Source organism: Pleurodeles waltl, chromosome 1_1 (assembly GCF_031143425.1).
Source record: "Pleurodeles waltl isolate 20211129_DDA chromosome 1_1, aPleWal1.hap1.20221129, whole genome shotgun sequence".
In the NCBI taxonomy this organism is placed as follows: Eukaryota; Metazoa; Chordata; class Amphibia; order Caudata; family Salamandridae; genus Pleurodeles; species Pleurodeles waltl.
In genome coordinates this window covers 606,763,767-606,789,362 of record NC_090436.1, presented here as the reverse complement: position 1 = coordinate 606,789,362, position 25,596 = coordinate 606,763,767, and the positions used below count along the sequence as shown (strand labels likewise).

The following is a 25,596-nucleotide window of genomic DNA, read 5'->3' as shown; positions in this document are numbered from 1 at the left end:
TAATATACTTATCGAGAGACACTTTCAGTCAGCCCTCTTCATTCATTGGCCTGCTTTGGTCTAAATTACATTTTTCTTCCACCCATTACAGCATACAGCATGGGGCAAGGGGTCAGCCTATTTAAGCCACTCTCTGTGGTACCTCAAAACAAAATAAGCATTGAAAAAGCCAAATGTCTGGCAGACCTCTTGGCTTTGCTAACTGGTTTTATTATAAATATTTCAGTAGTTATGAATATATATATATATATATATATTTTTTTTATAGTGCAGCAGCATTTTACATATGTCCTTTACAAATTAAAACAATTTCCAGAACGGAAAAGTTGATAATTCCACATGATTGAAAAGCACTGGCTTAAACTACTGCAAAACATTTTGCTATATTTTCACATAGGAACAACATTCATAAAATGTGCATGGATGAAAAATATATCAGAAACTTCGTGAATCACACCAGAAAGCGTGTTCAAGGTGATGACAAGGTGTATTATTCACAGAATCGAACTGCACGGGCTCGCATAGGAACATGTTCACATAAAACAATGGTGCAGTGAGTATTTCTGAATGTAGTCGTGTAGCACTATCTGAACACTCTTGGAAACAGCAAGAGAGTGAATGAGCTGCCGATAGCACAGCTCTGCAACACAGCAGCACCCGCAGCTCGGTTTCTGAGTGAAGCTGTCTACAGCTCTTGCACCAACTCTCACATTTACCCAGGCCCATTCTATACCTGTGCATAGTGTTCATGAATGTCCGAGTTCAGCCGTCTGCACCTCATGCACTAAGTGATAAAGTTAAGGAATTATGCTCAGAAAAAGGTGCACACGGGGCGTGTCCAAGATGGCGACCGGGTCGGACGCATAAATCGCAGCTCCGACCCGGCCTAAAATAATAATCCTCTACAAAGACCCTTGACCCGCTGTGGGGTCGAGAACCATCCCCCCCAGCCGCGAAACCAGCGTGGCGGGGGCGGCGGCGAGCGGAGCGGCGAGTGAGCTGCCTGGGGCGCTGGGCTCGCTTCTGTTCTGCGGGGCGCTCGGAGCGGCCATTACTGCCACGCGACCGCATTGAGCGGAGACGGGGGTCACAGATTACTGGGCTAGTTCACAGATTACTGGCACTGCCGGGGGTCACGGACGCGCGGGTGCTGCGGGCCCGCCGCGATCGGCCTCCACGCAGGAGCTGGTGGCCTGAGCCTCCCCTCAGCCCTCGGCGAGGAGCGAGAGGCAGAAAGCAGGGCTCGTGGTGAGCAAAAGCGGAATTACCGGCTCTCTCTGCCCCAGATCCTGCCACTGTCGGAGGCCCTAGGATATGGTGATATGCTCTCGGAGAGCCTCCGGCGCTTGGGGCGCTCGGCTCGCTGCTGATTTGTGGAGCGCTCGGAGCGGCCATTGCCGCCACGCAACCGCGCTGGGCGGAGACCGAGCGCTGACTGCACTAAAAAGGAGGTGCGGTTGGAGCCGCGATCGTGCGGAGTGTCGGGGATCCCCGTAGGCGGTAAGTGGCGGCTCGTTTGCGCTATTGCTTCGCCTCGGGGGCCTCGCTCCATTGATACTGCGGCCGGCAGTGGATACGACGGCTGCACAGGCACTACATAACTCTCCTGTACTCCTCTAAAAAACTTGTGGGCTATCATTTAACCAGGGCGATAACCAGGAGGCTACCAGTCATATAGAAATAAGGACAATTGAAAGGCTAGCCCAGGATTTAACCACCAGTGGCTGTAGCCACAAGGGAACAAAACACCCCATCACACTAGAGGCAAACAAAGAAAAGTTAAGCCAAGTTGGAAGACCTGAGAAAAGATAATATTACTACAATGTAAGACATTAACAGGAACACAACTAGCAATAAACTGTAGAAGTGACTGACCCAAGAGGCGCCTACCAGTAAGTGTGAGGTAGGAAAAGAGCGGACCGCCTGACATCCTCAAGCGCTGAAGCGCAGCTAAACCTTTCAGCACCATTTTAATCACGCTACCAGCATTAAAGCACCTAGCCAATGCGATAAAATCAAGCAACGCAACGTTAAATCCAAAGACCAACAACAGCATTGCACAAAAAACACCTAATGGGAAAACCAAAGACTCCACGAGCGCCCCCTGGAACCATGGATTCTGCTACGCCGCCCCTATCTTCCGGGGCCTCAGACACATATCAAGCCCTTCAGAAAATGGAAGGGACATTGCAAACGCACTCAGCACAATTCGAAAAAGTGCTACAAGCCATACTCGAGACCAAAACAACCTTGGAGGCGAAGATTGGCTCAATCACAGAAGATGTTAACTTGCTCCGCACGAACCAACAGGCGCTGGTGGAAAGGGTCGCTGAGCTGGAAAAAGACTCGTTGCACCTCACGCCATCTATGCGTGAGGTTAAGTCACAGCTGGGTGCTATAAAGACAGAAGTTGAGACACTTAAACGCAGAGCCGAGGAAGCCGAAGGCAGATCACGTCGAAATAACATCCGGTTCGTGGGATTTCCGGAGCGCGTCGAGGGCCCCAGCACAGAACTCTTTATCGAAAAATGGCTGACGGAATCGGTATTGAAAAATAATGTCCCAAAGTTCTTTTCCATAGAGCGCGCCCACAGGGTCCCGGGCAGACCTCCACCACCGGGAGCATATCCACGTCCCCTCATAGCAAAATTACTGAACTACCGTGATAGAGACCTTATACTGCCACTATTCCGAAAAGCAGGCCCAATGCACTTTGAGAACACGCAAATAACCGCCTACCCGGATTTTACAGTAGAGGTACAAAAAAAACGAAACTCATTCTACCGGGTCAAGGAGCGTTTGAGAGAGCACAATATCAAGTACTCCTTATTGTTCCCCGCTAAACTTCGCATACAAGACAATACCCGCACTCTATTCTTCTCTACGCCTGAAGACGCATGGACATGGCTTCACGCAAAAGGTCTAGCTGACCCACTATCACCCAATGATAAAAGCCTACCTCCAAGGGATAAACGCAGACCTCGCAGTAAACATGATAACAAACCTACTCCTGAACAATCGCGAGTTGAACGATCGCTATTGCTACAGTCTACATTGTGATTTGCCAACGCATCACCGACATCCTTATCTGGACAATCAGAAACAGATCCTGACCCAGAGTTAAACTCCGACTCGGCGGAGTCTGCCCGCGGCCCCAGCCTTACTCCACGTACAGCAGATGACATTTGTTAAATATTTTCCCCTGTAGATAGGTGATCGCCTCATCCGCTACTCCTGTCTAGATACTTCCGTAGTTTGTCATCACAAAATTACTTTCCCTAACTCGTGTGGTCGGCTTGCTGCCGCTCCTGCTCGGCATGGATACCAACTTGCGCAAAATGGGCCGGGTCTAAGACACTCATCCACCTGCAGTCTTGGATAACCCCCCCGCTCCATATGGACCGTTACCCTAATTCGACAAGTTTTGTTTCCTTCCTGTTATTATTGCAACTGCTGCTAAGTATAGTAGATTTTATAGTTGTAGTTGAATGTAATGTTTTATTGTTATATGTATTGACATGTACTATTTACAGAGCGTCACAACACAATATACACCTAAGAGGCAGGTCACACACTCCAGTGACTAGGAGGCTAATTGACAAGTATGCGTTTCTAAGGACAAAGAAATTCAGGTTTACGCAGCCACAGGCGGTATCCCCCCATATTGACTCACTTAAATTCCATGGCATCCCAAAATCAGCGCTATACCACACACTATAAAATTCTCACATGGAATGTAAAGGGCATGGCATCCGCAAGCAAAAGGCAACGGATTTATACATACCTCAGGAGGCACCAGATACACATAGCGATGCTGCAAGAAACCCATCTAGTTGAGTCCTCGCTGGCATATACCAAAACGAAATGGAAAGGCCAATTATACGGGACCACCTTCTCAACATATGCTAGAGGAGCGATAATCTGGATAGCCCCCGGGGTTCCATACACTATGTCCCGCACGCAATGTGACCCAAACGGGCGGTACGTGGTACTGGAGGGTACTTTAGATGGAGTCCCCCTAGCCCTGATAACATTATACACTCCTAATACAAATCAACAAGACTTCCTCAAGGCACTGGGTAGCAGCATGCTCAGCGACCCCGCAACAGATGCCATATGGGGCGGGGACTTTAACTGCGTTCTAGATATCTTGAAAGACCGTTCTACCCCTCCATTAACTCACGCCCCGGCTAAACGAGCATCGCTTGACCTGGCAGATTGGGCATCTAATAATAGGCTAAGTGAAATCTGGAGAACTTTTCATCCCACACTACGTGAGTACTCTTTCTATTCACCAGTGCACAAACTTCACACCAGGTTAGATATGTTCTTCGCTACACCTAACATAATCCCAAAGGTAGCTACATCTGGCTACCTAGCCCGTACTCTATCAGACCACAACCCACACTACTCAACATTGCTCTGGGGCTACATACATGCCCGTATTCCAACATGGCGCCTGCAGCCAGACGCCCTGACTGACCCCCCTTTTAATACTGAATTGGCCACATGTCTGTCGTCCTATTTCTCTCTAAATAGAAACACAACATCAACCCGAGCAACTGAGTGGGATGCCCATAAAGTAGTAATTAGAGGGCATTGCCTGGCAGCATCTGTGGGCATTAAGAAAATGCTGACCACAGAGTTATTAAAATTAGAATCCGAAATACATAGGGCGGAGATCGAAGTCTCAACAAATAATACCCCACTAGAAACACTAATCTCACTGAAAGCAAAATACAGAGAAACGGATGACAGTCTTAGCAAGCATGACTACAGACACTTCAAAACGAGACAACACGCCGAGGGGGACAGATCGGGCAAACTGCTGGCGTGGCTGGTGCGTCAATCTCCGCAATCGTTGCCGATAGGGGCTATCAAATTACAAACAGGAATAGTGGTTAACACTCAAGCTGATATTAACAAGGCCTTTTACACGTATTATCACTCGTTATACTAATCCTCTATCCCCCCTGCAGAACAACAACTGGCTGAATTTCTAGCTCAGATCCCTCAAAATTCAAATATTGTCAATAATGCTGACATGCTAGACGGCCCCATTACTATTGAGGAGCTTCGCTTGGCCCTCTCCCAGATGGCGCGCGGCAAGACCCCTGGCACAGATGGTCTACCACTAGAATACTATAACTCACAAAGCACTCATCTACTGCAACCCTTACTAGAGGTGTTTAATGAAGCACGAAATAGAAAACAATTACCAGACTCTATGAGGGAAGCATTAATAGTGGTCCTACCAAAACCGGGACGAGATCCACTGGATGTTAGATCATACAGACCACTCTCTCTTTTGAACTCGGATTGCAAACTCCTAGGGAAAATCCTAGCAAATAGATTGCTCCCCCATTTGCCGCACTTAATACACCCTGACCAGTCGGGGTTTATCCCGGGTAGAAACACCTTTCTTAACATAAGGCGCCTAATCCGTATCATGCAAAATACCACTGACCCAAATAGTGTGACCGTGTCACTAGATATAGAGAAGGCGTTCGACACACTAGGTTGGGAATATTTATTCCGCACCTTCAAGGCGTTCGGCTTCCAGAGTGGCTTTATCAACTGGATTGCTACACTATATTCTAAACCAATAGCCCGAGTTAAAACCGGTCAGGTAGTGTCGGAAGCCTTTCCTGTAAATAGAGGAACCAGGCAGGGCTGCCCGCTTTCTCCATTGCTTTTCGCAATAGCTATGGAACCACTCGCAATTAAGCTCAGGGGATGCGCACAAAGATGGGGCATACGGGAGTTTGACACATATCACATAATATCATTGTACGCAGATGATGCCCTGATATACTTGCGCAATCATTTTATCTCCCTTCCCGGGATAATGCGCATACTGAATATGTTTGCTCTTGTCTCTGGCTTACATGTGAATTGGTCTAAATCCTGTATCTTCCCTCTTACTTGTTTGCCCTCTGTACAGCGAGCGTCTCTCCCCATGCATCAACTACCAGGGACACACCAGACCTTCAAATATCTGGGTGTTCAAGTATATCACTCTATGTCAGATCTAAGGGAAGGTAACATAGACAGGCTGCTTCGCTCCACCCGAGGCTCCTTGATATTTCGGAGTTCCTTACCTCTATCGCCAATGGGCCGGACAGCAATAGTCAAGATGCTAATATTACCGAGATTTTTATATTATTTCTCCGCACTTCCGGTGATCTTGCCGCGTTCGTTTTTCCACAAAGCGCATTCCCTGTTAACTGACTTGCTCTGGGGCAGAGACAGACGCAGAGTAGCTCTAACTACCACACACTATCCACAAGAAGAGGGGGGCCTGGGCATGCCGAACCTTGAGCTGTATTATGCAGCAGCCCAACTTCAGTGGGTCACTAAATGGCTCAATGAACCATCCAATACAGAGTCCACAGCTATTAGGGCTTACACAACCCCAACACCGACATTAACATGTTTACTAACGGGCCCCTCTCATCTACAACATAATACTCCCTTACTGGACTCGGCCAGACACTGCTGGAAGAGATACGTACAGGGCAAAGGGCAGCCCCTCCCCTATTCTCCCCTGCTCCCACTGCCACAGCTACCAGGTATCCAGGCCCTAACCTCTCATCATGACGTACGAGCGGTTAATACCCTGAATGTGGGAGATTTTTACTATGACTCCAGTGCAATCAGGTTTACAGACTTGGTTGCTACGGAGGTAATGAAACCGGGTGCCTTTCTGACATACAATGCCATAACTAATCTTCTACGTCACATATGGGGCTGCGGTCACAACGAACCAAAAGAATCTCCCCTGCTTACTACAATACTCTCTATGGGTGAGGCAAAACGCGCTGTTACCAAACTATATAAAATACTTCTAGCAGGTAGCTGCAAGGCCCTTACCCAGGTCAAGCACCGCTGGGACACCGTCCTTCCTGCACCAATTGCACAAAAATCCTGGGACACAGCCCTTAGTTCGATTAAGTTTGTATCTCGCAACTCCAGATTAAGATACACGCAATTCAATTATGTGCATCAAGCATATCTCTCCCCAGCTCGTATTCATAAAATATACCCAGGCGCTAATTCCATATGTCCGAGATGCGCTACCCCGCAGCAACTTTCTACCATATGGTCTGGGAATGCCATGCAATTAACACTAGCTGGAACCGCGTTGTTGCTACAACCGCAGACGTGGTAGACCTGCTATTAACCCCTACTCCAGTATCTTGTTTGCTTAACATACGCCACCGCACAAAAGGAGATAAACATATCCACAAGTTTGTGGATCTGGCGTTTGTGACTATAAACGCCTGATAGCTACACATTGGAAGGCCCCAAATGCCCCTTCTCATTCCCTCTGGCTGCGAGACCTGCACGATTACGCACTGGCGGAATCTCAAACACTAAGGCAATTACAAAACAGAGGTCAGGCACAAGGCGGGACTGAAAGCTGGGACCTTTTTGTAGTCAGAATTGAATCCAGAGATGACAAATATCCACCATGAGAAAATCCCTTTAATACTCCTGGGACACGCTATTACTAAAATTAACCATAATAATCAAGTTTGCTGAAAACAGTCTCATCCTGCTGTAACGCCATGCCTAACCCATAACTTATTTTCCCGCCAGACGCCCCCTGCAACTGTCAGCTCCCTACACCACAGCGCATACATAGTAATGAAGCCCTTAATGCCTACATAGTCATACGCTCTCAATATTATATTTGACGCTAACATACATATTTAAGAATAATAACCTTTATGTCAAGTGTTATTTGTTATATAATGTTAATTGAAAGCCAGTACACTAAAATACAGCTATGTTGTACAGCGTAATGTACAAACGTTAAGAAAAGCATATGGAGTGGGAAGCTGGGCATTCTCTCACCAAGCCTTATGTACTGTACTGCTATTCTCGTACCCTGTTTTGTATTAAGCTTAATAAACAGATTTAAAAAAATAAAAAAAATAAAAAGGTGCACACATGCGTTCTGTGCCTACTTGACCGAGATGTAGTCGCAAATGAACACGGGTGAACATTGGTCATAATAAGGACCATATTAGCAAGTCACTGAAAAAACGTTTTGTGCTCTGTGATATGGACCATGTTGGCTAGTTGCTTAACGTTTTCTGCTCTGACAGCAATATTGGGTGACTTAGTTATAAGTAGCACACATCGACTGTTCTGTAGTTTACTTGGCTTAATAACTTTTGTCCCTTTCAGCAAGTTGTTGTCACCTCATTTTGCCTGAACTCTTACAAAGACTGCACCGTAATCTTTCGAAAGACTTATTAATAGGCAACATACTGTAAACAAAAAATGTCCCCTACCAAGATTCTTGTCCAGCCACTGGTGTCCTTCGATCAGTTGGTCGATTATCGAAAAATAATGGGCCGAAGCTTCGTCAGTCATGACCCAGCCTCCAGTAACAATTTCAAATTGCCCATCTTCCACCAATCTGTGGGGTATTAAGAAAATTATTAGACATTTATTAATGGACATAAACATGTAATGACAGCTACATATTTAAAGTATTACCAAAGTCAAATAGGAGACAAACCTATCAGGACTGCAGTTATCCACCTCTCATTTACCACGGAGTATTATAAGACCCGTAAGATGAGGGCAGAATTTGTCACTGAATCAACTTGCAGGCGACAGGCAGGTAAACGTGAGTAGTGCCTTGAGGAGGCGCAGCCTTACTTTCGGTAAGCAACAGCGCGCTGTACAGAGCGAGAGGAGGTAAACATACAAATATGAAAGCAAAGCCGGGGTGAGAAAGGACGACAGTTACTGAGCACTCGAGTGCTTGGGGAGTTTAGCACTGGCAGTGAGGACACGATGTGAAATGAGCAGTCTCCGGCTGGAGAAGAATGTGTTGCTTTTCGTCGTCTAGTTGGCTGACTTTACTTTTGCAAGCAACTGGTTCAAGCATCTGCAAGATGATGCTGCATGATGAGTTTCGTAAAATTATTTAAAGCGGTGCGAGTCCATTGAGATGACATCTGTTTCGATACCACAAGAGTGTAGCTACAGAAGAACTGTTTGCATGCGTCTCCTACATACACGTGTTCAGAATGGCAGCCACGGAAGTGTGATTAGTTGGGGGTGAGATTCCATGTTTTCGGATGCTTAAAAACAAGCTAATAGGTAGAGAAATGCTTTAAGGGAGCCCGGTCATCCCGACGGATTGTTGAGGCCTGGGAGGAATGCTTTCCTTCTACTGGTGTGCAAGACGACGATGTTCTAGACGGTGACTTGGAAGTTTGAACCTAGAAATTAGGATAGGATTTTCAAAATCAGCATACCTGACGCCAAGTTTTCAAAAAGCCCTGGAAACAAAATGATTTGGCACAGATTGTGAGCTGCTGTTAAGCCACACCTTTGAGAAAATTATTACTTTGCTATTTGAGAACAGAACAAACTGAGTTGTTAGTGTGGAGTACGAGGCATTTTGAAGCTATTCAAGGCGGAAGTGGATGTGAGGAACTGACTGAGGGGTGTGGAAATTAATAAAATATTTACTTGTCCACAGGACAGGATGCCCCATAAAATCTACTTGTACTGTAACAAAATCCACTTGTCCCTTTGATGCCATGAATTGCGCTGACAAATTATGTCAGCAATCTCATTATATAAGAGCTCTGATTATAGCTTCTCTGGTTATGCCAGGACTCATAATATAGTAGAGTTTGAATACTAGCAAACTCCTTATTTTGCCTCCTTTACACAAATGTGCATAGAGAGGCTGTAGATAGCAGTAAGCAATAGTTCCAGGCTTGGAATGCCTTTTGAGTCTTTGCAAATCTACAAATTTGCATGTTTTAGGGGCTTTACCAGGTCTTCTCTAATTGTTTTACATACTGAGAAAGCTTGGAAATGCATTCCTGACAGTTGGGGGGAAAAAGTCATTGTAGAGAATGCAAACTTCTAAATGCTCAACAGATTTTCACATGAGCAAATCCACAAATACATATTTCCTTGAACTAAAATGCATTTCACAAACATTTTCTAGGGGTACCATTCCCTGGCCAACTTCTGTAAATTATTGGTAATTCATGAGTCGCGAATCTGCACTATTGCAAGGACGTATACCGAGGTTGCACTTATATGGCTTTCTTTTAAGAATTCGGCCCCTAATTGGGCCTGTCGGTAACTTTTGCTTTTATTATAGCTCTGTCTCTCTGTCTATTGGCTGGCTTCACTATGAGTGACAGCATTGTGCTCTTCCACAAGGAGCATATCAGCACACAAAGTAGTTTTGTTCAATGCCAGTACCTACTATGGAACTACTGTGGCAATCCTTGCTTTTTGAGACCAAAATATATTTTTGCTTTTGCCAATGAGGGCCCGGCAGCTCCCACAACAATAAACGTATACAAAAACCATGTCAAGACAAGGCACGCACTGACAAAACCAAAAGGCTGACGACCAATGTAAAACCTACTGACTTTGACAATGGTTGTTTATTTTCATGTGTCCCATAATCTTTTTGAATCTGGCTACACTGATTTTTCCATTACGGATATATATATATATATATATATATTTTTTTTTTAGAAATGCTAGCAAGCACCAACACATTTCACTAAATTATGCTTCAAAGAAATGGTACCTAAAATTTGACAAGAGCTTATCAATTTTTTTTTCCCTCACTGCATTTATTTCAATTAACATTTTGACTACGAAATTAAAGAATCCTCAATATTGCTTTCAAGCTTCTGTAAATATTTGCATTTAATCAAAGAGCATTCTGGAAGCATTAAACGTAGCCTCATATTGTTCAACTTTGCAAACGTGTGTAAACATTTTTATACTGGAACTACCATTCAGTAGTGCTGTCTGAGCTTACATTTACTTAGTGTGTGCTCACTCTAATAATAAAGGCTTTGCTTTAATGAACCATAAATAAAAGTTCGAACAGTTTTTATACATGGACACATTACCTTTACTGTGGAAAATGTCACTCCCTGATCCATAAACTGGCAGCCAAAGTGTTTGTGCTGCAGGGGTTTGGACCTACTTGTCCCAAGGACAAAATAAATATGAAACCCTGTTGTCCTTGACCCAAACAATATGTCCAGGGCATCGGGCAATAGGAATTCCACACCCCTGCAGGTAAAATTCTGGTTATCACTGTGTGCTGACGTTCATGCTTTTCACTTGGATCAGGATTTCTAGGTGGTTCATGAACAAGTACTGCATCTTGTGTGCCATTTTGGAAAAACGGGGGCCCGGCAGGTAATTAGAGGTGAAGCAGGATGAGGAGGTTTTCATTTAAATGACTCACAAGATTGCTGGGAGAAGCTAGTAAGGGCACCCCACCAGAGGCATTCAAGAACCCCCAAAGGCCTGACTACAGGAGTGCCAATAGCCCCACCTTATTATATCCACACTTTTACAAGGGAGCGCTGGACCCTTTAAACTGCTACTCTGGCTTCAACAGGGTTGCCTCATACCTTGTGGTTTTAAGGACGTACCAGAAACTATCTGCACTGTATACTGATGATACACAGGTTGTAGTTTCAATTTAAAAAAACAATGTCCACTCCAGTGACCTAAGTGCATTAGTTCAGTAAAGCAAATGGATGGACTACAGCTGTCTGAAATTGAATGCCTCAAAGACTGAAGTTATTCTGTTTGGCAATAATGAACAAGTTACTTACCTTCGGTAACGCCTTTTCTGGTGGATACACTAGCTACCTGTGGATTCCTCACCTAAAGAATTTACCCCCATGCGCCAGCATCCGACGGAAATTTTTCTTCTAGCTCTGCACGTCGACGATGACATCACAATTGCCCGACTCACACGTGATGCCGTATGACGTCATCCAGGCAATAAGAGGTCCTCGTCGGCGTGCAGACGTCAGTTATCACCATTTTTTACGTGCCTTTGAGGCGAACAGGTGAACACTGATACTACGTGTTTGACATGAACACATCAATCAAAACTTATATACATCACTTAATTCAACCAATGGAAAACATAACGAGTAGAAATAAACATCCTACTGTATACAGTTCTACAATATCAAATATATCTATATATCTACATATATATATATATATAAACAATTATATACACATATATAAATAATTGCATCGGTATATACATATCAACAACATACAGATGCTCACCCAAGGAAATCTTGGTAAGACAACCAGGCAACGGGGAGGTGGGTGGGACCGTGAGGAATACACAGTTAGATAGTGTATCCACCAGAAAAGGCGTTACCAAAGGTAAGTAACTTGTTCTTCTGATGGATACAACTACCTGTGGATTCCTCACCTAAAGGATAGAGTCCCAAAGCAGTACCGCACTCGGTGGTGGGTGCCTGAATGGTCAAACCAAGAAATCCTGCAGCACAGACCGTGCTAAGCGGCCTTGCAGATGTCAACCACAGGAACACCTCTAGCTAAGGCCGAGGAGGCCGCCTTAGCCCCGGTGGAATGGGCTCTTAACCCAACAGGAGGTACCTTCTTTGCTAACGAATACCACAATTTGATGCAAAGAATGACCCACCTGGAAAGCGTTCTCTTGTGGACAGCCTTGCCTTTCCTCTTCCCCACGTAACCGATGAAGAGCTGATCGTCCTGTCTGAACTCGCTTGTCCTGTCGACGAAGAAGCTCAATGCTCTTCTTGGATCTAGTCGGTGTAGCCTCTCTTCCTCCTTTGATGGATGAGGTGGAGGATAGGAGGAAAGTGTGATAGACTGTCCTAAATGAAAGGGTGTAAACAACCTTCGGTAAGAAAGCCGCCTTGGTCCTTAACACCACCTTGTCCGTATAAAAGGAAGTATATGGGGGTTCCACAATAAGAGCCTGGAGCTCACTCGCCCTCCTAGCTGACGTAATGGCCACCAGGAAAACAGTTTTTAAAACTAAAAACCTTAAGGAACATGAATGCATTGGTTCAAACGGTGAACCCATAAGAAAAGCTAACACTAAGTTCAAATCCCACTGTGGCATAACGAATGGAGTGGGTGGAAACTTGTTAATGAGACCCTTAATGAACCTCAAAACTATTGGGGACTTAAACAAGGAGGGTTAGTGTGGAAGGCACAGAAAGGCTGACAGCGCGGACAAATAACCCTTAACAGTCGCAACTGCACAACCCCTCTGCGCTAAGGATAGCGCAAATGACAAAATGTCAGATAAGTGGTCACGTAAGGGATCAATTTGAGTCTTTCCACAACAAGTCACAAATTTAGCCCACCTGCTTGCATAGACAGATTTGGTGGAGTGTCGCCTGGCCGATAATATAACATCCACCCATTCTGGTGGGAGAGAAAAAGTACTCAGATTGCCCCGTTCAATCTCCAGGCATGGGGGTGTAGAGCCTGGAGGTGGGGGTGTAGAGCCTGCCCCGGCAACTGCGAGAGGCGGTCTGCCCTGTGAGGGAGACGGAGCGGAGGGCACAGAGAGAGTTGGATAAGGTCTGAATACCACACCCTACTTGGCCAATCTGGAGCTATTAAGATGCCTTGGGCCCGGTCTTGGCGAATCTTCCTCAGAACCTGAGGAACCATGGGTATGGGGGAAACGTGTAAAGCAACTGACCATTCCCGGACATCTAAAACGCATCCCCCAATGCTCCTTGCACCGGATACTGGAGGCTGCAGACCGACGGGCAGTGCGCGTCCTCCCGAGTGGCAAATAGATCTACCTCAGGAAACCCCCACATCCGGAAGATGCAAAGGACAAGGTCTGGATGAAGACGCCACTCGTGATCGGTCGAGATGTGCCGACTGAGGCTGTCCGCACGTACGTTCAAAACTCCGGCCCAATGGTTTGCTAACAAGTAAATCCGATGATCCTGTGCCCAGGACCAGAGTCGCAGAGCTTCTCTGCAAAAAAGGTACGACCACACTCCTCCCTGTTTGTTTATATACCACATCGCGGTAGTGTTGTCCGTCAGGACTTGAACCAACCGACCACGAAGGGAAGGGAGGAAGGCCTTGAGAGCCAGACATATCGCCCTCAATTCCAACAGATTGATGTAAAACCTCTGTTCCACTGGGGACCAATGACCTTTGACCTCCAGGTCCCCCAGATAAGCTCCCCACCCTAGAGTGGAAGCATCCATTATCACTGTGGCCACTGGAGGTGGCAGCGAGAACAGCTTTCCTTGAGAAAGGTTGCCGACCGCAGCCCACCATCAAAGATCCACTGCAGCATCTCTGGAGATCCTGATCAATTCCTCAAGACCCCCTTTGTGTTGAAACCACTGACTGCAGAGGCACCACTGAAGAGCCCTCATGTGCCAGCGTGCATGAGTGACCAACAGAATGCAAGAAGCGAACAAACCGAGCAGACTAAGGACCTTGAGGACTGGAATGACCGCTCCATTCTGGAACATTGGAATCAGTGCCTGATTGTCCTGAATCCGCTGCGGCGGAGGAAAGGCCTGATTCAATATTGTGTCTAGTACTGCCTCTATGAACAGGAGGCGTTTAGAGGGCTCCAGGTGAGATTTGGGCACGTTCACCGAAAAGCCCAGATCGAACAACAACTGGGTTGTCGACTGCAGGTGACAAAGCAAGAGCTCCGGAGACTTGGCTTTGATCAACCAATCGTCCAGGTAAGGGAATACTACTATCCTCCTCCTTCTGAGCTCTGCTGCAACCACCACCATCATCTTTGTGAAGACTCGAGGTGCAGAAGTAAGACCAAACGGAAGGACCGCAAACTGATAGTGTTGCGATCCCACCACAAATCGCAGATACTTCCTGTGTGACTTGAGAATCGGGATATGAAAGTAAGAATCCTGCAAGTAGACAGACACCATCCAATCCCCTTCCTTCAATGCCAAAAGCACATGTGCTAGGGTCAGCATTTTGAACTTTTCCTGCTTGAGGAACCAATTCAAAATCCTCAGGTCCAGGATTGGCCTCAACCGACCATCCTTTTTGGGGATCAGGAAATATCTTGAATAACAGCACTGACCCCCTCTCCTGCTCTGGAACCAACTCTACTGCACCTTTCGACAAAAGGACTAGAACCTCCTGTTGTAATAAAAGGAGATGGTCTTCCAAACAGAAGGATGGGTGAGGAGGGATGAGAAGGGGAAACTCCCGAAAGGGAAGAGTATAGCCTTTCCCCACAATATCGGTGACCCAGGAGTCCGATGTTATTGACTCCCACATGTGGAGAAACTGAGACAATCTCCCCCCTACAGGAGATGCATGCAAAGGGGTTGATGGAGGACTAAGTCTGCTTTCCCTGCTGCACCCCTCCGGAGGAAGAGGAAGAGGCAGAGTGCTGCTGGTGGCCCCTCTGGTACGAACCCTACCCCTTCCCCTATATATTCTATAGGAGTGAGTAGAGGCTGCCTGCTGGCCTGTCTGCTGAAATCTCCCTCGAAAGGAAGAGGCACACCCAAACCCCCGAACCTCCTGAATGCGCGTGAAGGAGTGCAGGTGGAGGCCTGCAAGTCTAATGATTTTGCCATGGCCCTACTCTCCTTCAACCGCTCCAAGGCAGAGTCAGCCTTTGTCCCAAAGAGTTTATCTCCATCAAAGGGTAAGTCAAGTAGGGTTGACTGCACATTGGGAGAGAATCCTGAAGATCGTAGCCAGGCATGCCTTCTTGTTGCTATGGACGTGCCCATTGCTCTGGCCATGGAATCAGACGTGTCAAGTCCAGATTGAATAACCCGAGTTGCCGCTGCCTGAGCGTCCGTCAGAAGGTTCAAAACCTCCTGAGGCAAACCAGGATGCGTCGTCTTGGCCTCGTCCATCAGGGCATAGATGTACCTGCCCAAGATACAGGTTGCATTCGTTGATTTCAGGTCCATGCTGCATGAAGAGAATGCCTTTTTTGCCGATTTGTCCATTCTCTTGGATTCCCTGTCCGAAGGAACCCCTGGGAAAGATCCTGGAGCTGTGCGGGAGGAACATGAGGCCTGCACAACCAAGCTCCCTGGAGTTGGATGTTTTAACAAGAAAGCTGGATCGCCAGGAGCCACCCGAAACCTCCTTGCAACTGACCTATTCACTGCTGTCGAAGTCACAGGCTTCTTCCACACCTCCATTATCGGGTCTACAAGTGCCTCATTAAATGGAAGAAGTGGCTCCGCCATAGCTGAAGAAGGGTGCAACACTTCAGTGAGAATGTTAGTTTTTATTTCAGCAGCTGGAAGAGGAAGGTCAAGAAAATCTGCTGTCTTCCTCACCACCAAATGGAAAGAAGCCACCTCTTCAGTGTACTCCCCCGGGGATGCTAAGTCCCATTCCGGGGAAGAGTCCAACCCACTGGCAGTGTCCAAGCCCTGTAGGTCCCCCAGGGGCTCTGCAATCTACCCCTCTTACAAGAGCTGTTTCTCATATTCCTGCTCCTCAAGCAGCCTCAGTGCCAATCTCCTGGAGCGCAGCCTAGCCTCAATTCTTGGCGTCGATAAGGCGTCTGCTGATGCCGAAGACCTCAGTCGGTGTCGACCCTCGGATTCATTCGACGCCGCATCTATCGGCGCCATAGGTTTCTTCAGCGTGGATTGAGGTTGTGGTGAGCTCATCGGCGCCGGGGCAGCAGGCGTCGGCGGCGTCACAGGTCTTCTAGGTGACGCCAACGGTACCGGCGCTGACCCAACACCTCCCTTAGGAAGGAAAGGCATGAAGGGCGTTGGTCTGTACGGAGCTGGAACACCCATGTCATATGCCAAAGGACCTGAAGGTCCAGACGAGCCACCTCCCGGAGCCATGCTGGCAAAGATGTTAAACATCACATTGAGAAATGCGGCAGGGTCCGTACCTGGCGCCGGGAACGCCGGATATCCCTGTTGAGTCGGCGCCTGAGGTGAAACCAGCGTCGGTTCGGGCATCTCCGTCTGCACCGGTGAAACCGCTGGATCCTGTTGAAGATCGACCTCAAAGACAGATAGAGGAGATGTCGGAGAAGTAGGAGTCGTCCGAGGCGGAGGTGTTACCATCGGACTAACCTCCCATGTCTTACGGCATTGAGCTGATGGCGACCTTGAGCAGGATCGGTCCTTATTCGAACGACGTTGTGATCCGTGCCGGGAGTCTCAATGACGCCTGTGCGTCTTTGAAGATTTAGAAGAAGACCTACGATGGTGATGTCTTTCATTCTCCTTTGATTTTGCCAAGAATAACTTGGCCTCCCGCTCCTTGAGTGCTTTCGGATTCATACGCTGGCATGAACCGCACGCCTCGACTTCATGGTCAGAACTCCAACACCACAAACAATTTTTGTGTGGGACTGTCACCGAAATTCGGCCACAGCACTCCCTACAGGGTTTAAAACCAGATTTGCGTGGCTGAGACATAGTAAAACTCGAAGTGAAACAGTAGCTCCCTCGAGCCTCGAAGAAAATAAAATTACTCGAAGGCACGGAAAAAAGGGAACTGACGTCTGCACGCCGACGAGGACCTCTTATTGCCTGGATGATGTCATACGGCGTCGCGTGGGAGTCGGGCAATTGTGACGTCATGGTCGACGTGCAGAGCTAGAAGAAAAAGTTCCTTCGGATGCTGGCGCATGGGGGGAAATTCTTTAGGTGAGGAATCCACAGTTAGTTGCATCCATCAGAAATGTCCTTTTGGTCCCCTGCTTTTGCGGACTTTAGATCTGTTTCAAAGGTAAAAAATCTTGAGATGTTACTAGACAATAAGCTGAATTTCAAAAGTCAAGTGAATAAGGTCATCTCATCTTTCTTCCATGCTCTAAGAATGATTAATAAAATCAAACAAATCATACCCTTTGTTCTTCTAAAAACACTGGTTACAGCACTTGTACTGGCTAGACTACATTACTGTAACAATCTTTACTTGAATCTTCCTAAGGGCTCCCAAAAGAAACTACAAACTCTCTAAAAGGCAGCTACACTGTGAGTCGGCGAAAAAGGCCATAAGCAGTCTCCACTGGCTGTTGGTTAAACGTGTCATCTTCAAGGATTTACAAACGGCCTATAAGACCCTTCATGGTCTGGGCCGAAACCACTTTAAGATGAAGTTGAGGCCAAACATACCTGGCAGAACTTTGCGTTCCAGCTCTGCCATGAATCTGGTGGTGCCGTACTTCAAATGGCCTTCCTGGGGTGAAAGATGTTTCTCTAGGTCCACAGCATTACATTGGAACCCTCTTCCTAACAATCTAAAAACAGCTGCATCCCTTTCCCCTTTTTAGGAAGTCCTTGGAAACGTGGATCTTTTCCTTGTTCTTGTGCAGTGCCAAGACGTCTTCTGTATTTGTTGCATTTAATAAAACTATTCATTCATTCTAGTTTAAAATGTTTTCAGACTAGCTGTTGGAGACTATACTTTTCTTTTGACTGTCCTACACTAAAGGAAAAATCAGATAAGACCTATTGATCAAGGGGGGTCATCTGGCAAAAGGGCACTATGAGTAGAAAATATTTATTAATTTCTTCTAAATATACCCTTCTAATATTGTTCTCTTCCACAGAAACGGGCAAACATGCTGCCTTCACTTAGATATCTTAGTATCTGCCTTGGCATTGCTACCTGGACAGTAGTGGTGACAACTGACATTCTGTACTGTCCAAGTTGATACATGCAAGATTTCAGACAATAGAGCTTTGACTACGAATGCCATTATGGTTTCTCTTTACTCTCTCCTCCTGTGGAGGGTGCTTTTACTGCCAACTAGCTACCTATTAACCTTGGTATAAAATAATTAGATACAACCTACAGGTTGCCTTTCTATTGGATACTTTGTAAGTCTTGTTTTGGACATTCTATAAGAAACAACAGTGGATTTAACTATGTTGGATTGCAAGAACCAATATATCATAGTTCATAAGAAATAAGTTAGTCACCTGTAACTCCAGTTCTCTAACATTGTTATCTCTCTGCTACAGTATGCAGAAAGCTTCTAAGCAACCTTTTTAACGTTAAGGGAGCAAGAACATGCTGCCAATCCTTGCTGTTCTGCTTGCAAGGCCGGATACACCCACCCCCCCCAAAAGTAATAGCTTGCCTGGTAAAAGTTATCCACTTTGTGGAGCAGCTATTCAAAGCTGAAGCACAACCAACCCAAGGAACTATTTTCTAAAAGCTTTCTTTCCTTATTTCATCTTCACTTTCAGTACACTGGCAGTTGACCTTATGTATGTCTTGCTCAATTATGGACAATTACTGAAGAGTCCACTTGTTTTAAGTATGCAACTGTACCTTTCAACTGTTTTTAAACTGGTAATATGTGCCACATTCTCCAATTCCATTTGCTACACACTAGGTCTTTTAGGTAGCATTAAGGACTATTCCTGAAGGGTCCACACACTGGCACTTCACTTTGTGTACGCTTGGCGCAAACAAGGACAATTACTGAAGAGACTTCTTGTTTTTAGCATGTCACTGTACCTTTTAACTGTATTATACTGGTATCAGCCACCCCCATTCTTGACTCTCATTGCATTAGCTATTTTTGGCAACTTATCATGTAAAGGTTTTAATTAACTGCATCACGAGTAATAACATTTACGAATAAATAACGTAAATATTCGCATACTTGAATCATTCCTCGATGTCACGCTGGGAATTCCTGGTACAATAAATTGCAGTATACACCGATATATAAAATAAAATACAGAATAAACTAAACTTTGTGTACGCTTGGCACAAACAAGGACAATTACTGAAGAGACTTCTTGTTTTTAGCATGTCACTGTACCTTTTAACTGTATTATACTGGTATCAGCCACCCCCATTCTTGACTCTCATTGCATTAGCTATTTTTGGCAACTTATCATGTAAGGGTTTTAATTAACTGCATCACGAGTAATAACATTTAATAATAAATAACGTAAATATTTGCATACTTGAATCATTCCTCGATGTCACGCTGGGAATTCCTGGTGCAATAAATTGCAGTATACACCGATATATAAATTAAAATACAGAATACAGTGTTAAATGGATTTGAACCAGCATATATTTAGCGCAGAAGTGAAACACATAATGTTGTGTTGCTGCTCAGCTTTAAAAGATTTATGATCTGACATGTTTATCTGATTTTAAGATAGACAAATGATTTGGTGGAAAAGCCCAGCTTTGTCACAAATGGATGTTGATCCCATTCAACGAAAATCAGCCCACCCAGTCTTGATGCCACCTAGGTCTTTAGAATGGCATGTTTTCAAAATAATGAATCTCTCACAAGGTAATGAGTTATATTAAATTTACATTATTCTTATAATTATCCATTTGTACAGTTAAGCAACTGCAAATTAACATAAATAAACTGAATCCAAATACCCCTTTCCTTCATTATTACTCCACTAGGTAACCCCGAGATCACAAGTCACCAACTCACACCATCAATAATCTTTGAAAGAATGCTTCTCTCACCATGGTATAAGTTCTATCCTCATCCTACGGGTGGTGTGCCTTGATAAGATGTCTACGGCTATCCTTCTATTTAACAAGCTACCTTGATTGGAGGAAGTAAACTTGAGTCCTAGTTAGTATTAATGGACTTAAACACATTTCTCCTTTTGATGTAGGAGGCAGAAGGAAACAGTTACCCAGTAGACATCTGTTTGTGGCATGTAGTGTTGTAGATTCACATGCTTTGCATATGTCTGCCATCTAGTGTTGGGTCTGGAGGTCTGCAAGTTATTTTTGTTTCAATAATCTTTTCAAGTCATGGGATCGAGTGACTCTTCCTCTCACTGATACTGCGCATGGGCATCAAGTCCTTTGTTAGGTTGTTTTCCTGCAAGTAGGAGAGGGAATGAGTGTATAAAGAGTAGAGAAAAATAGATAGCCATCCAATGTATTTACATATGAACAATATTTATATGCTAATGCAACTACAATGGCTACATAAGTCTGGGGGGGAGGGTGCATGTGAATCTACAGCACTAAATTTCATGAACAGATGTCTACTGGGTAAGTATCATTTTTCGTTCAATGGCATGTGTGGCTGTAGATACACATGCTTTGCATAGACTGTAAAGAATTCCCTCCAAAGAAAGCAGTGGCTAGGCATTAGGAGTTGGGATTGCTTGAAAAAATGTTCTGAGAACTGCTTGGCCAACACTGACTTGCTGGCATGCCAAAACATCTACACAATAATGTTTAGTAAATGTATGTGGTATAGACCAAGGAGAAGCTTTACAGATGTCTGCTATTGTGATGTCACCTAGAAAAACCATAAATGCACCCTTCTTCCTAGTAGAGTGTGCTCCGGGGGTAGCAGGTAAATGACTTTTGACTTTAGCACAGCAAGTATGAACACATTTAATTATCCATCTGGCTATACCACTTTTGGATATTGGGCTGCCTTTATGAGGCACTGAAGATGCTACAAAAAACTGTTTAGGTTTCCTAAACTGTTTGGTTCTGTCAACATAATACATGGGAGCCCTATTAACATCTATTGTGTGAAGAGCCCTTTCTGACACAGAGTCTGGTTGTGGGAAGAGTACTGGTAATTAAATTGATTGGTTGAGACGGATTTGTGAAACTACTTTTGACAGGAATTTAGGGTTTATTCGAAGAACTACTCTATCTCTGTGTATTTGGAAGAATGGTTCTTCTAAGGTTAGGGCTTGGAGTTCACTTACACATCTTGGAGAAGTGATAGCTACTAAAAAAAAGACACTTTCCATGAAAGGAATTGTAAAGGGAACGTATGTATTGGCTCAAAAGGTGGGTCCATGAGAACAACATTAAGGTTCCAGGATGGTGCAGGAGGTACCCTGGGTGGCAGGGCTCTTTTGAGACCTTCCATGACGGCTTTAATAACTGGAATTCTGAATAAAGAGATATGTTGTCTGTTTTGAAGAAAAGCAGCTATAGCTCCTAAATGAAGACGATTAGAGGAGTATGCTAAGTTTGCTTTCTGAAAATGTAGCTGATAACAAATAATGTCTTGGACTGAAGCTTTGAGTGGGTCAATGTGTTTAGGTTGACTGTAGCATCCAAAACATTTCCATTTTGCAGCATAACACTGTCTGGTTGTAGGTTTGCGTACCACTTTTGGAATGTCCATACATTCAGGTGGTAAATTTAAGTAACCTACCTCTATGACTTCAGGAGCCATATCGCAAGGTTGAGAGATTTGGGGGTCTGGATGCCTTATATGCCCTTGATTTTGAGTAAGAAGGTCCGGCCTGTTGGGGAGCTTCTTGTGTGGAACTACTTGTTATAGTGTTATAAACGAAGCTCGATGTGCCCATGTGGGAGCTACACGGATTATGGCGAGAGAGGTTTGCCTCAATTTGCAAGCTAAAGAAGGAATGAGAGAGAAAGGCAGAAAACCATAAGCAAATATCGCTAACCAACTCATAGAGCATTGCCTTTGGACTGAGAGTGTGGGTATCTGGAAGTGAAGTTCTGGCATTTTGTATTTTCAGCAGTGGCAAAGAGGTCTATTTAGGTTGTTCCCCACTTTAGAAAGTACTGCTGAAGGACGTGTGGGTGGAGTTCCCATTCGTGGACTTCCTGCTGAGGAGGTCTGCAAATTGGTTGTCCATGCTTGGGAGATACTCGGCCACTAAGTGAATGTGGTGGTGAATTGCCCATTTCCATATTGTCTGAGCAAGATGGAGCAACTGAGAACGTGTCTATCCCACCCCCTCCCTGTTTTTGCAGCTAATACATGGTTGTCATGTTGTCTGTACGGACTACAACCACTTTGTCAGAGAGTTGTGGAGGAAAAACATCATTGCTATGAAGACTGGCTGAAGCTCCTGGTAATTGATATGTGAAGCTTACTGAATGTGGTTCCATCAACCTTGTATTGTGAAGTCGTTGAGGTGTACTCCCCAACCTGTCTGTGATGCATCTGTAGTCAGAGTGATCGAAGGCACAGGGTCCAGAAAGGGCCATCCTTTGGAGAGGTTGGTGGGGTTCCACCATTGCAGAGAGTGGTGAGTCTGGCGGTCCAACAACACTAGATCTTGGAGATGACCCTATGACTGAGACCACTGATGAGAGAGACACTGCTGTAGGGGACGCGTGTGCATCTGCCATGAGGTACAATGGCAATGTAAGATGCCATCATCCCCAATAGCCACATTACTGTCTTCTCTGTGTAAGTATGGTCTTCATGCAACTGGGAAATTAAAGTTTGAATTTGAGCTGGACTTGGATATGCCAATCCTATCTGCACATTGATCACTCCTCCTAGGTTAGGATGTATCTGCAAAGGATGGAGATGAGATCTGAGAAAGTTGATCATGGATCCCAGGGTGTGAAGGAGATCCACTGTGATCTCAGTGTGTCACTGACAGTGTTGTAACGTACTGTCTTTGATGAGCCAGTCGTTCAAGTAAGGGAAGACATGAATGTGCTGGCATCTGAGATATGCGGCAACTACTGCTAGACATTTTGTGAAGACTCAGGGAGGGGTTGTGACCCGGAAAGGTAAGACTTTGAACTGGTAAAGTTTCCCTGCAATTACAAATCTGAGATATTTGTGGTGTGCTGGGTGAATGGGAATATGGAAGTAAGCATCTTTTAGATCTAAAGTTCTCATAAAGGCACCCTGTTCTAACAGTGGAATGACATCATGGAGAGTGACTTTATGAAAATGCTCTGAGACAATGTAGAGATTCAGTGGACTGAGATTCAGAAGTGGCCTAAGTGACCCGCCCTTCTTTGGTATAAGGAAATATAGGGAGTATACGCCTGACCCTTGCTGTGAGAAGGGGGCTGGTTCCATAGCCCCTTTGAGAAATAGGAATTATACCTCTTCTTTGAGAAGAGCAAGTTGTTCCTGTGAGAATTTGTGAGTATGAGGAGGAATGTTTAGTGGAGTGGAAGTGAGCTCCAGACAATAAACATGCTGGATAATTGAGAGAACCCACTGATCTGTAGTGATATCAGACCATTGTGGGAAGACGTGTTTGAGTCTTCGCTCTACTGGAGAGGTGTGAGGTGAGAGAAGGCGTAAGTAGTCACTGGCTTGCAGTGGAGGCAGATTCTTTAGAGGTGGATGTATTCCCTCTGACTTTGTTGTTTGAACCTCTGTAGGATCACCTAGAGGAAACTCTATGGTAGAAATGGGAGCCTTGTTTGTTCTGAGAGGTGGAAGGCTCGGTAGCAGATGGGTTGAAGCCTCCCCTGAAATGTGGGTGACAAAAATTACTATGTTGTGTGGTGGTGAGTAAAGCCCCTATAGCTGTTTATGTCTCAGAAGTTTTTTTGTTTAAAGTTTTTCTATGGTGTTATCTACTTGTTGGCCAAATAAGTGTTCTCTGTCAAATGGCATGTTGAGGACTGCCTGCTGTATTTCTGCCTTGAACTCTGAACACTTAAGCCAAGCATGCCTGCTTATAACGATACTGGTATGAATACAGCGTGCTGCAGTATCTGTAGCATCAGTTGCACACCTAATGGAATTATTGGAAATAGCTGGCCCTTCTAATACTATCTCTTACGCCCTTTTGTGATGCTCCTCTGGGAAGTACTGAAGGAGATCCTCCATTAAGTCCCAGTGGGTCCTGCCATAGCATGCCAAAAGTGCCTGTGAATTGCCGATACGCCAATGACTGGCAGCTTGTGCAGCTACCATTTTCCCTGCTGTATCTAATTTTTACTTTCCTTGTCAGGAGGGGGCAAATCTCCTGTGGATTGACTATTACCACGTTTTTGTGCTGAAGTGACTACTATTGAATTTGGAGAGATTTTCGTCCGTATAAATAGAGGGTCGATAGGTGCCGCTTTGTAACCTGGGACCTTACATGTTTTTAAAAAATATCATTAGCATGTCTAAGCAGGCCGAATAACATAGGGAGAAACTGACTCTTTATGTGTGGTAGTCAGGGTGTCAAAGAGGAAATCCTCTTCAATAGGGTCAGTGTGCAGCTGGACATTGTGGTATGTGGCTCCCCTTGCTATGACCTGCTGATAAGATGTTGTGTCTTCAGGAGGTGATGGCCATGCTGGATAAAAATCTGGGTCATTTGGCAGGATAGGTTCTGGATCATATGAATACCATGGGTTTATGTCATGTAGTATATCACCCAAATCATCTCCTTGATGCGGTGGTGAACCCTGTAGTGAAAACTGTGGTTCAATAAGTGGTGTAGGAGATTGGGGAGGTGGTGAAGAGGTAGAAGGAAGCACTTGGGATTGTGGTGAAGAAGGTTGAGGTCTGACTGGATCCTTGCCCTTGGAGACCTTCTTGGGGGGAGTAGTAGTGTCCAAGGCCTCTTCAAAGGTGAGCTTCCTTATAATTGGAACAAGGGGGGAAGCAATTATTCTCCAGGTTTCCTTTTGAATATGGAGTTGGTGCATCCATTATCTGTAAGATAGGCTCCACTGGTGAAGACTTCTTCAGAGGAATGAATGGAGTCTCTAGAAGTCTTATGTTCCAAAGTTTTCGTAGTCGTAGTCTTGGATCGGGTCGCAGCTGTTGGCTCCGAAGTGGTTGCAGAAGCCTTTTTGCTAGGTGCCGAAGCGCTTAGTTCAATGGATCTGCGCGATCCTGAAGGTGCCTGTGATGTTGCCGAGCCGAAGGTCAATGCCAAAGACGTCTTGGCTATTTTCAGTGCCGAGCTGGAAGGCAGGGCATCCAAATGTGATTCTCGAATCCGACCATTGCTCGAAGGCAGTGGAGGTCTGGCGACCAACTTCTGGGGTTTCTTTAGAGTCTTTGTATGGTGAGTAGGGGCTGTTCTACTCACGGGCTGC

The 25,596-nt window shown here is 45.4% G+C and overlaps 1 protein-coding gene across 1 annotated transcript in view; it reads right to left on the bottom strand.

The window, feature by feature from the left end:
* Positions 1 to 25,596, bottom strand: part of MAN2A1 (mannosidase alpha class 2A member 1) — a 652,784-nt gene that overhangs the window by 483,229 nt on the left and 143,959 nt on the right. The window contains exon 5 of the mRNA XM_069226405.1: positions 8,304 to 8,431. Within this exon, the coding sequence (XP_069082506.1) occupies positions 8,304 to 8,431 (128 nt within the window). The remainder of the gene's footprint in view (positions 1 to 8,303; positions 8,432 to 25,596) is intronic.